Source organism: Phoenix dactylifera, chromosome 9 (assembly GCF_051530095.1).
Source record: "Phoenix dactylifera cultivar Ajwa chromosome 9, Ajwa_hap1_PhDact_Kaust_v1.1, whole genome shotgun sequence".
In the NCBI taxonomy this organism is placed as follows: domain Eukaryota; kingdom Viridiplantae; phylum Streptophyta; class Magnoliopsida; order Arecales; family Arecaceae; genus Phoenix; species Phoenix dactylifera.
This window is the reverse complement of record NC_143198.1, coordinates 30,788,608-30,801,329: the sequence shown is the minus strand read 5'-3', so window position 1 is coordinate 30,801,329 and position 12,722 is coordinate 30,788,608. Positions and strand designations below refer to the sequence as shown.

Below are 12,722 nucleotides of genomic sequence, written 5' to 3'. Positions count from 1 at the left end.
GCACTCTAGATCAAGAAAACATATCATTATGTTATGCTGAAGTAGCTGCTGTTTCCTGTCATGACTGGCATGCTTCTCTTATATTTGCTGTTCCAGACCTCCTTAATTTTTGCAAAAGAACTGTCTTTTTTTTACCTGAAATTATGTAGTATTCCCATGAGAGGAGCAAAAAAGTCTTCTTGGTCATCTTAGGAATGGTTGGCTAAAGAACAAACGGACGACATCAAGTATCACATAACCCCCTTCTACTTGGCTGAAGACCTTTATAATCCATTGCAGCTTACCACAGCAACCATAAGACGTTGCTATCTTCTGTTGGTTCAGGTTGAGTTTTGGAATGCCTCTAATATATGATATCCTGGTTTGATCTATTCTATTTTCTTGAGTACTTCTAAATGGTGAAGTCAAGGTTGGAGAGGTGTGTCCATCCTTAATTCATTCTCCTGCTTGTTCTAATGCATCATCTTATGGAAGTCCCTTATTGCAGTCTCATAGATCCCCTCTAATTAAGTAGTCATCAGTGCAGAAAGGAAAATTAGAAAATTAATAGCATTTATATTCATATGCACGTCTGAAATGATCACTCAAAATGAAAGCTGAAAATTGTCCACCCAATCAAAAAATCTGCAACAGATTCTAATGTAAATTGAACACGCTAATGTGGAAGAAACTGCCTTCGCACTGGGGTAACACTGGGGCATCACCTAGAGTTTTTGCAGTTTCTTGCTTAAGATATTGCTGATGGAAGCTTATAGTTCGTCACACTAGGCCTTCCTAACCTGGATGCTGTGTGTGGACTGGGACCTCCAGATGGGTCGCCTGCCACTCTGAACGAGAGCTACCTCTTCTCCTTCCTTTATCATACCTTGCTTCTGAATTGCATACAATTCAAGACATATCAGAAATTTGCAAGACTTGGATGCATAAAAAATAAAGATATTCTCTGCATAAGAAAAAGATAAACCAAGATCTGAAGAAGGAAATGGAAGAAAACCAGCTGCAGATACCTGCAAGTAAGATAAGGCATCGGCTAATGACTTCTCTGCATCATCTGAAAATTGCATACTTATGGAGCAAACGCCTTGGTACAGGGACAATCGCTGTCTCACTCTCTCCCTGAAATAGCCACCCATTGAGATTGGTCATTTGATTGACAAATTTGCATTAGTTGCTCACAGAACTAATACAATTGATTAGATTCATGACTTTCAGAAAGATGACAAAAATATAACTAGATGAGTAATGCTGCATTCTCATTTCCTATAAACAGTAGAATTCGCAACTATGAATTTAAATACTAAAGGTGCAGGACGCACTCATCTGTAAAGGCAAATATGGTCCCAGAAGGCCGAAAGTGGCTAAGTAGGATAGCCATGAATCCGGTCCTGGTGAAGACTACAATTGAGGTGCCAAGAGTATTTGACATCATTGTTGCATGATATGCAAACATTTCACTCATGTGATTCTACACAAGGCAAAAGCTCGGTTAAAGTCAAGGCCTAATCTAGATAAATGAATTGAAAACAGTAAAGAAACATAATAGAGAAGATGGTGAACTTGTAACCTTGAAAGCCTGTCCAAGATTAGCTGGTGTTTCTCCTCCGACCATAGTTGCTTCAGTCCTCAAAGCCACTGTATGCATCACCTTTACAGCTTTTAGTGGGTTTCTGCATGAGCATGAGCGCCATATAAGTAGCTGCTGATGAACATATTATAGCAACAACAAACTAGATGGTGAAAATCAATTTAATGATTCCTATAATTTTAACCTGCAAGCCTCAACCCATTTTATGCAGGATTGAATTGAGAAATAAATCAACTTAGATATTGAAAAATACTTTTTAGTTACATGAGAGTGCAGAAAGACTTTAAAGAGATTTCCCTGTTCTTGTAATGGTTATATGCAACAAACTATGATATGTAAGGCAATGAAATTAAAAATTGAACCAAGTGACTATGATAGAGAAATTTTTGCAGAACCATGTACACATCAGGCACAATCTGGAAAACCAGAGATTTTATTTAAATAGCATTATTGATGCTTTAGCTTATATCTCTGAAGCTGAGGAAGATTAACTAGGATTCAGAAAACAGCAGCCTCCAAAATGGACGATGCAGAATGCATGCAACAAGACAAGAAAGTGCGGAAATCAGTTAAAGTGTGTACACAAACCTCATAAATATTAGCTCAACATAAAATTTTATGAAAGAAACTAATGATATTCAATATAAAAGCATGATACACTTCATAGTTTTAATCAACTAAAGAATGTTCAAGTTAGAAAATGGTAGCAAGGGCAAGCTAAAGAGATCAGAGAAATTTGTTAGCTAAGTACTTGTATTAATCTTTATACTTTGTAAATGCCATGTACTGTTATCCATACTTAACAGAGACAGCTTAGCATTAAAAAGGAAAAAAAAGAGAGAAGGAAACCTCATACTTTCCATGAGCAGTTTCTCCAGAGAGCATTACTGCATCTGCACCCTCACGAACTGCAATGGCAATGTCTGAGACCTCTGCACGGGTGGGTGTAGGATGAACAATCATGCTTTCTAGCATGTTTGTTGCTACAATTACAGCTTTCCCCATACTCCTACACAGTCTAATTATTTCTTCCTGCAAAAAGAATTTGAAAGTTTCGTGTTAACATGGTCATGTATTATCAGATAATTTAGGTATCAACCCTAGAATTGATAAACGAAGTGTAAGTGTAAACAGAGATAGTGATGCTGCCATCTGCTATCATACTAAATGATGCGCTTCAACTATGAGGGGATTGGACCCCAAGAGATGTCATGGATAACAACATTTGGAAGATCGGATTGTCAGTTTGTTAGACAAGTCTGAAATACTAAAACATGCTATCTTTTGTAAAAGAGGAAAATGCTTTTAATGCATGGATGAATTTGTCTACTTGTTATGCATATACAATTATATGGATGAGAACAAAGCAGCAAGATCAGTCACTTGGACAGCAATTCCCTCCAACCCCCCCCCCCCCCCCCCCCCCCCTGCTGAAAAAAAAATCCACAACTACCTATATAGTATATAGAGAGAAATCTTGGTTCTCAATCTAGGCAATTTTTTCCTCCTCTTTCAAAAATGCTTGAATTGCTTGCTCTAAATGAATTTTATTAAAAAAAGTGGAGGTGAATTACTCATTACCATAATGTAGTTTGTCATCCAAGACTGCACTGTGACAATTTTTCGAAGTAAAATTGAGATATATTTTGAAGTACCAGTAGCACTTATTAAATGTAATCATAATTTTGTCAGTATTGATCAAATAATCTTGTCCCCCACCAAAAAAAAAAAAAAAAATTCACTGCCCCCATGATTTGTCATTTTATAGCTTTAGTGAGAAGCAATAAGCAATAGTTGGTGATCTATTAAAGAGAGAACTTTGTATGTTGAGCAAGTGCTTTGTTGATTTAAATTCTACTAAATGACAGATATAGATATTGCTTTTCTTGCTTAACTTGAGCAACTAATATAAGGGAAAACTATTCTATTAAGAAAACAATTATGCCAAAATAGACTGCCTATATAGTAATTTTTGTATATTTAAAAAAAGATTAAATATTCATTATAAGGACAATTGATTTTTTAATTTTGACCAAGACATCGCTTTTGCATTTCTGAATATCCACTGGAATTTTCTTTGGCATGCAAACCAATACATCGCTCAATCTTTTGCACAGTGACCAATTCAAACAATTAAGAAAGCACATAAATTGAGAATGCTGATGGACGATGGACAACAAATACCTGCAGCAGTGGAACCTCCTCAATAGGGAGTTCAGCTCCAAGATCACCTCTGGCTACCATAGCCTACAAAAGATTGTGAAAAACGAAAGTAAGAATAACACCAGAGTTTCCATCATGTAAAAAAAAAACAAAATACACAATATTTATGAATATGTCAAAGTTAAGAAAAGCAACCTGTGGAAAGGAACATTTGAATGCGCATGACATAATTAAACGTGCAAGTTAAGCTATGCACATACTGTGAGACTTTACAAATACACGATGACAGAATACAAAAAGAATGTGTTTTCTTTCTTAATACCAGCTTCCCTTGTATGTACACAGGTTTGCAGCATCCTATTTTATATCCCACATTGTTAGATTGTCTTTCCTTGAAAAATGGTTGGGTAGTATGATTCTCTTTTTATCTTTGTCAATGCTTTCACATGTTCTCTAAGAATTTTTATGCAAGGTGCTAAGCATGGTGTTAACTCTTTGTGCAACAATACTCCCAAAAAATTTTAAGCCTAATTTGGTTTCCCTTTATTCTTTTTCTAAATGTATCATAGGACCATGGACATAGGGAACTGTCATCTTGGATTAGAAACTTTCAGCATTCACCACGTTTTAGGCCCCCAAATTTGTTCTATGAGAGCTGCATTCAATTACCAGGGTACACATACATTTTTTTTTTTTTTTTTTTGGGGGGGGGGGGGGGGGGGTGTTGTTGGCTCATGTATTAAGGAGGAAGGGCATGAATGTAAAAGATACTTTCACTGTTGAATGCCACAGAGGACTAGAGAAGACCGGTGAATCATGAAAAATGATGGGACATGAATTTAATGGTTGGTTGTCCTTATCAGTAGAAAGGTGGTGACTAAAAGTGGCAAGCAACCTAAGATATATGGAAAAAAAATACTAGTTTCTAGGTCTTTGTAAGCCATGTGGAGTGTAGACAATATACTCTCCTCTAAGAATTCTATATTCTAAGCACCAGGATTGTAATCTATTAGGAGCATACAGCTTTTCGTGTGTATCAACTTCCAAACTCTTGCTCTTGCTGTTGTACATTATCAAAGTCTAGAACTACATTTTTCACCCATTGTAATTGTTTGCATGCTTAAGAGCGCTACCATGCAATCCTCTACCGAACTCCAAGATAGTATCTAACCAACACATATCCTTTTTCCTGCCATACATAAAGCAACCTGATCTCCAATCATAATCAAAAATGTCACTTAAGTACTGGTGTCCACTCCTACTTTCCACAAGGAATCTGAATTTGTTGCTTTGATCATTCGAAGTTGGCATAAATAATGCTTCATGGTCAAGAGCTTACAATTCCAAGTTATGGAGGCTGGCACAATAGACTGTGGCCATCCACCAAAACTAGGACCTCTTTATGTATGGATGGGAGTTATTGGATGTATCAAAGACCAGGCATTAATAATGTTAAGCGGACCTATCACCAAAAAAAAAAAAACACACACACACACACACACATCACATTCAGAGTATTTGAAGAGATATGCCAAATCAGCAAGCATTGTTTGTTTGCAGCATCCAGAAAGAGATTTTCCACGCTAATGGTTGCTAATTTTAGAACTCAAACAGCGTAATGTGAGTCACCACATTCAAATGCTTACCCCATCGGATGCAGTAATTATAGAATGCAGATTTGGAACAGAATCTGCACTTTCAATTTTCACAATCACATGTATATCAGCACCACAGCCTGGAAAAAAGAAACGAAAAGAAAACAAAGTATCATGCTTAGCTGCCATTTTGAACCACAATGTGGAGAGTCATGTTAGTTTAGACATAAGAAATCCTATTTGAGCAATTACTTTGGAGATAATCCTTCAATTCATGGACAACTTTTGCATCTTTGACAAATGAAACTGCATAAAAATCAACTTTGTTTTCCACTCCAAATTTTATATCATCCCAGTCCTTATCTGCAAGAGATATGGAAGGAAAGTCAAATGGACCAATAGAGCAGCAAGTGTCTATTTGGATAAAAAGCTTTGGTATGATAGTAAAACCTAAAAAGCTTGCATATAATAGTAAACCCCAATATATAGAAAAGGAAAATATAGTTATATCAGGAGAAGGATATAACCTGATTCATAAATTTCTCACCAGTAATTGATGGCAGGTTCGCACTCTTTCCTCGGACATTTAAATGCCGCCTGGACTTAAGTTCACCTCCATCAACAACTTCACATTTCACAGAATCTTCAGTCTTTGACTTGACCATTAAGGACATCATTCCTCCTGAAGGATGAAAAGGGATGTAACTAGTACTCAATTATCAAACCAACAAAACTCAAAGCTAATAAAAAGATCTTCAATTTATGAAGAAGTGCTTGGAATTAATTCTTGTGTCCATCCTTCCAGTTAGGAAGACCTTCATTTTCAGCTACCCAAGGACATTTCACAAGAAACCAATACTAGCGTTCCAGAGATAAGTACAAGTAAAACAACGAGTAACAGGTTAGTTGTGGTGTGGAACTAAATTATTAAACTTTACTCAACAGACCTTATTTCAACTATATGGTTGGCTTTCAGAACCGTTCTCTTCAGATACTTCCCAGTTAGATGTCAAATGCTCCATTAACATCAGCTTGTTAAACTTGTTTTACATGAGTTCCACCTGTGTAATTATAGGTATCCCCACCTATATTATGAATGCTATACTAAAGTTGCTAGCCTTGTCATATGAAAGTTCTCAGATATTATTGCACATAAAAAGTACATCAACAGTCTGGAAAGCATGTGTATCTTTGGTGCTCCAATAAACAGAGTGTTCTAATTAAAAGGACATTCGGTAATGAGTTCAGAATTTAATCTTTCGATAATAATTTCTATCTGCATATCATGATAACTTCCAATATATTCCAAATGAAACATTAAGTTTCATCCATTTATGTGCTATGAAATGGAGACGCATTATGATCTTCACAAATTCGATATAGATAGGGATCTGCACCTCATCTTTGTTTAGTGTCTTTGTTTTTTAAGCACTCTGGCATATAGACTTCCTCTTACCATAAAAATGATAAAAATCAGCCTAGGCCTATATATATGGATGGTTATGTACGTACATCTCTTATATTTTTATCTATTAATGACTGCATGGCAATGTAATCAATTTAACATACCATCCACAAGAAGCATATCTCCAACTTCTACATCATTGACAAAGTCATCGTAGTTTACACTGACACATGTCTCTGTGCCAACTCCTCTTGTTATCGTGAAAGTGAACTCCTGACCACTAGTTAATGAAATTGGCTGCGGCAAGTCACCGCTCCTAACCTCTGGGCCCTGAAGGATAAGATATGATGAGAGAAGAAAAATCATATTTGAAACATTGATGGGTATTATAAAAAAGAAATGTGGAACTAACTCTTTCATGCATTCATTCTTGGAATTATCATCGTTATGAGTCAAGTGAGAACATATAAATACCACCATAGTTATATTATTAGCCCCCATTTGAATGCATGGACACATGAACACTAAAACATGAAAATAAGAGGGTATTACCCTCATAGAGCATATCTTAGGATTTTACTAGGGACCCAAATTGCCCATCTCATCAATCTCAACAAATTCAAGAATTGTGAAAGAAGCTGGATAACTGTTTGGAGCTCATCTAGAAAAAAAAATCGAGAGCACAGTTTCTCTTCTTTTTTGCAAAATACTACGAACCAAATAAGTACTCATCCTTCAGGAAAGCACAGTATGAGAAGTACCCTAGTAATCTTGAACCGATGGTAGTGTGATTTCCGAACATGAGATCAGCTCCCCCATGTGGCAAACTAGAAATTCTACAAAGGAAAGATCAAGCTTACCTTGGTATCAAGCATGATTGCAATCACATTGTCTTTTGATTGAGTATTGTACTCTTTCACCAGATCAATGACCTTCTGATGGGATGCATGATCTCCATGAGACATGTTCAGCCGAGCGACATTCATGCCGGCCTCAGCAAGCTTCCATATCATCTCCCTTGTGTTGGTGGATGGGCCGATAGTGCAGATTATCTTTGTCTTGCGCCTCGCGTTCGGCTTGGACCATACTCCTTGCGATACCTCTCCTAACTGTTGAATGCTCTTCAGGTGCTGATATTTTGCTTCTTCCTAATAACCAACAATCACCATTATTCCTAATTATCTCGGAATCACTAAAATCAACAATAATAACAGGTTTCTTAATAAGGAAGCATATTTCCATTAAATTTTTCAGCAAGCAGATTGGTCAGATCAATGATTAAATTAGCCATACTCAAGTGAAATTTTCAAATTTTAAGCAGAAAATAGTTAATCAGAGAACACTGAGAACAGTGAATTTCACATCCATCAGAATGGAAGAATTATAAATAATAACAATTAAAAAAATTGTACCGAACTGGAGAAATCTAACAGATGAGAAAGAGGGCAGGCGAAAAAATCGCAGCTTTTAAGTAAAAAAGAAAAATGTTTAGTCAAAACTATTTAGAGAAAAAAAAAATCTAAACTTGTTGCAAGAAAGAACCGCAAGAAAAGAGAAGAGAACGAATCACCTCCGGGACATCCTCGGGAGTGACAGGAAGAACAATCGCCTCGTCCCGAGGCACCCGGCTCGCCACGGCAACAACTGGCGAACAGCAAGAACTGCCCTTGGTGCTCCTCCGCTCCTTTCCTTGGAAGAATCTCGCCGGGAGCTTCGAGGGCTTGATCTTATCGAGAGAGGGGCTATTCCGGGCCCCAGATCCGGAGCTGGAGCAGAAGAGGGCAGAACCTTGGACGGATCGAGTGGCTACCACCTGTGCCATGGCCACCAACTCCGAGAGAAGAACAGAAGGGTACAAGAAGAGAAGGAGAAGAGAGGGAGAGCTTTGGAGGCGTCAAGGCACGAGGTGGAGCTTTGGCTTTTGAGTACCTCTCTCTCTCTCTCTCTCTCTCTCTCTCTCTCGTTGGAGAGATCGCCGTCGAATTAGAGCTGGGATTTAAAGAAGGGGGCGAGGCTTCGGTCGTATCGAAAACCGAACGCCCCCTTCTCTCTCTCTCTCTCTCTCTCTCTCTCATCTGCGTCTCCGTCAGTTAACCTATTCAAAAATAATGACTCCATAATTACAGATATATCCCTAACATTCGAACGTTATTACGCCACTAATGTTTACGGTGTGCCGCCGGTCCCGTAGACAGCTCCACGTGGACACCGTGAAGTTTCGAACTTTCAAAAGGGTTGCCCGGCGCCGGTGATATCCACGAAAGGGGTACTGGAGAATATCCGAAGGACCGCCGGATCAGTGGATCAGACTAGTTGGTCCTGGGGAACAAGGTGATGGTGGAGCCCACCTAGAATCCAGAGCGGACGGTTCAAGATGGTTAGATCAGGACGGTTACGTTCCACTGTTTGGACGGTAGAGGGGAACTTTGGGCGGATCCAAAGCGTGATCAACGCCGTGCGGACAGATCGCCAGCCATGGGAATTTATTTAACGCATCCATGCGGTGGGGCCAAATCTTGTTAACGCTTAGTTTGCCACGCGTCACTCAAGCTTCGTGTTTCACGCCATGAACTCACCGGACGTGTCTCAAGTCACAAAGTCCTTGTTCCATGCAGCATGCAGAGAACCTCCCGCGTCGTGTTTGGACCTGATACCGTGTTCTCTTATCCTGCGTGGCAGCCCGCTTATTCGAATATAGCCGTTGTGTAGGAATCTTGTGTGCATGTCACGGATACAATTATTTTTTTTATAAAAGATAGATAATATGGAATGAAGTAGAGCAAATTTTGCAAAGAGGTATGGTTTATACATGTAAAATAGAGGTATGGCATCCAAATAATGTTGCAGATTTTGTTTAATGCCAGTGCCCTCTTGTCCTATGATTGATGCTAGTTTATAGCGCCGATCGGTGTGCGAGCAGTTTATATTTATATATGTGAACAATATCATATCGGCAATTCTGCCTTTGATTCTGATAATAAACTAATATTCTGTTTATTGTATGTCCCATGCATTAAATGTCACAGTCTCCTGTTCTTCTGAGAGAGTCTCGTGTACAGGTTGTTGGAGAGGTTTTGGTGTTGACATAATCGCTTTAGTAAATATTATGAATTTGTCTTATTAATTCATTGTAAGACAGCCTCAGTGCTTAAGCATTGTTCATCATTGTTATCAAGCATCTATAAATTCTCTCAGGTTGAGAATTTTTAACATCCTAAGATATGGTTTGTAACTGTTGCCTTATTTGGCTGGAAACTAGGAATTTCATGTAGAAGAGTTTTTTATGTGCAGGTTGTTGGAGATAACTTCTGAAGATTCTCTCATGTCGATTATGGAGGAGGAAGAGATAAAAAGAAGGAACTTGAGGGCCAAGGAACTTTGAACGCCATTCACAATTTAGTGGACCATTTACTTGCCTTCGTGGTATGAATTTTGGCCAACTGCGAGAAGGCAAGCGGGAATTATTTGCATTCGAGCCAAGCAACTGATGTTTAGCTGTCTTTGTTGTTGTTGTTGGTGTTCTTGTTGATATTACTCTTGTTATTCTTTATTGCTGTTAGGATGGCTCTGAGAGGCAATCAATTAATCTTCTGCATGCCCTCGGGAAATGGCTTGCTAAAAGTTCATAAGGTTCAGTGTGGGCCATTAGAAAGAACTTCATGGGATCATGGAAGCCTTTCTTTGCCAAAGGACAATAATTTGGACTCGTTATACAATTTCCCATTCAGTTTCTGTCAGGAGGCTGCAATGGTAGGTTTATTGAAGTAAATATTTTGCACTTCTTGGTCTTAGTTGCTCTGACCTACAGCTAATCAGTTTTGATGCAGTCCATTCTTGAAGATATCAAGAAGGAGCACAATCTTCGGAATGCTGATGCCATTACATTTTTTCAGGTTGCTTATTTTGTTTTAGCTTTGAATACCAGAAGGCCCGAAGTTCAAAGGCGAGAATAGAACTGAGGGTTTGAATTATGTCCTAAACTGCTGCATGTACTTGTTGCTTCAGACAAGTTTCGAGCAGAATTAGGTTATAACTACTTGTTGTGCTTAATGCTCCTTGTAGAGTTGTTAAATTAACTTGGATTTTCCATTAAAATTATACTCTTTAGAGAACTGCGACATCTTTTGTCACTATTCTCATCTCAATAAATGCTTGCTATTTATTAAGGACTTATAAAAGACTCTACACTTTGGGGGAGATTTTAATGCAAATTGCATTAGAGGAGGAAAAGAAGCATATAAATGTGGAATAATTTTTTTAGTTTACACTTTTCAGATGTTTGGTTGGTCTCTTTGTTTCAGTCATGATCTTGTTGGCCAAGGAGCACCCCGTAACATTTTGCTGCTGTGTTTTGTGTGTGTGTGTGTGTGTGTGTGAGAGAGAGAGAGAGAGAGGGTGTGTGGTATTCTGTTATATGAGGTCTAGAAAGTACTGACTTATTAACTTGTGTTTGAGTCTGCGTAGGAATGGGCATTGCTATGCAACAAGATATGATGGTATTTTTCCCCCCATTTATATGCTGAATCTAGTTAACAAATTGAGGATTTCTGCACTCTTCCAATACGTGAAGTCTTATTGAAAGTAACGACATCTTCAAAGAGCCTAGGTGATGCCTTACAGGTGTCGATGTTGGTGAAGGATGTTAATATTCTTGCTTCAGAACCTATGACAGCTGATTATGAGATTCCCGTGGTAGTTTATCTCATTTCGCTGTATCCATCATTAACTTTTCGAAAGCTTGCCTTAATCTCATTTCACTGTATCCATCATTAAGTTTTCAAAAACTTACCTTTATGGTCCATGTCCATCAACACTAAGAGTGTCTTTATCCGTAAAATCTTTATCCACAGTCACAATATTGAGGTTGACAATTAGCATGATAAAGCTGATTGTTTTGTCCTTCGGACGAGCTCTTATTCATCCATTTGTTTTATCTTTTTTTTCGATGTTATTTCCTAACAAGCAGAAGCCCTATTTATCTTTAACATGAACCTTAAGCTTTTAACTTTTTGAAACTTTATCCACCCTAAATCCTATCCCACCACTTGTATTTTTAATATAAACCCTAATCAAACTATTCATAGGCCTGTGCAGGAAGTGTGTGTTTTCTTGGACCAGCTAATTCTAATTTCAGTATAATAGACCAGTTTAAGAGGGTATAATGGTGTTTCGCCCCAGAGTTTATTAAGAAAGGACAGTCTTCTGGTCTACATTTACTGGGCAATATTTTTTTATCTTGCCAATGTCAGTTAAAAGACATCACTGATTTGCTATCTGTATCCTGATATCGGGAGCTCATTTCTTGTTTCCATGGTGGTTCGGCCGTGTACATGTGAAAAATTAGTGAATGTTAGTGAGATTTTCTAATGTTGTGAAAGAGGAGTCAATGAGAAAGCTGGTTCATTCAGTCTAACACTGATACAGCCATACTTATGTTAATATGTACATATATAGAACTTTTATTTATTTTTACATAGCATGTTCAAGTTGCAAATACCGGGCGCATGCGTACAGACACGTCCTCTACATGCGAGAGGTGGTGAAGCTAGACCGTGCCCACATCCGCCGGCGGTGGCCTTTTAACTCGCGAGAATTGGCGGGAACTGGAACTCTGTAGCTTTAGGCAATGAAAGCTTGCATAACCTCTGGCCCACAAGGAACAATCGAACAAACTAGGGAGATGGAGAAAATGGCTGTAAAGTATCAGTCAAATTTCAATCCCAAGATGTCGTGATCGTGCACTTACGTGTGGGAGAAGAGAACTATTTTTAGGCAGCAATCAAGATGGCCGTACCTGGTGTAGCTGTTTAGGAATTATGCCTACTTCTGTCAGCAACCCTTAGAAGATGCATGAGATGCTCGGTCGGTCCACGGCATGCCATGGTGATCTTTACACCGCAAGCTCATGAGACCAATAAAAGGAATAGGGGGCTGTCCAGGGGCCTTAGCATTAGTATGTCTCTTTTTTTTTTCT

The 12,722-nt window shown here is 38.4% G+C and overlaps 1 protein-coding gene across 1 annotated transcript; it reads right to left on the bottom strand.

Annotated features, from left to right (window-relative positions):
* Positions 1-535: 535 nt before the first annotated feature.
* Positions 536-8,849, bottom strand: LOC103708366 (plastidial pyruvate kinase 2-like). Its single transcript, XM_026805143.4, has 12 exons — positions 8,319-8,849; positions 7,609-7,896; positions 6,913-7,078; positions 5,891-6,025; positions 5,596-5,706; positions 5,395-5,483; positions 3,770-3,832; positions 2,442-2,617; positions 1,565-1,667; positions 1,317-1,465; positions 1,008-1,116; positions 536-872 (listed from the first exon to the last, which is right to left on the bottom strand). Exons 1-12 carry the CDS (start codon positions 8,568-8,570, stop codon positions 765-767), a joined length of 1,749 nt encoding a protein of 582 aa, XP_026660944.3. The 5' UTR covers positions 8,571-8,849; the 3' UTR covers positions 536-764.
* Between the last annotated feature and the right edge of the window lie 3,873 nt (positions 8,850-12,722).

Bases quoted from the DNA above. Each gene is read 5' to 3' on its own strand.
- LOC103708366 (XM_026805143.4), bottom strand. From the start codon at position 8,570: ATGGCACAGGTGGTAGCCACTCGATCCGTCCAAGGTTCTGCCCTCTTC. The intron at 5,707-5,890 runs GTGAGAAATTTA...TATCTCTTGCAG, and splicing joins GAACCTGCCATCAATTACTG to ATAAGGACTGGGATGATATA. The intron at 1,466-1,564 runs GTTACAAGTTCA...TGCCTTGTGTAG, and splicing joins ATCTTGGACAGGCTTTCAAG to AATCACATGAGTGAAATGTT.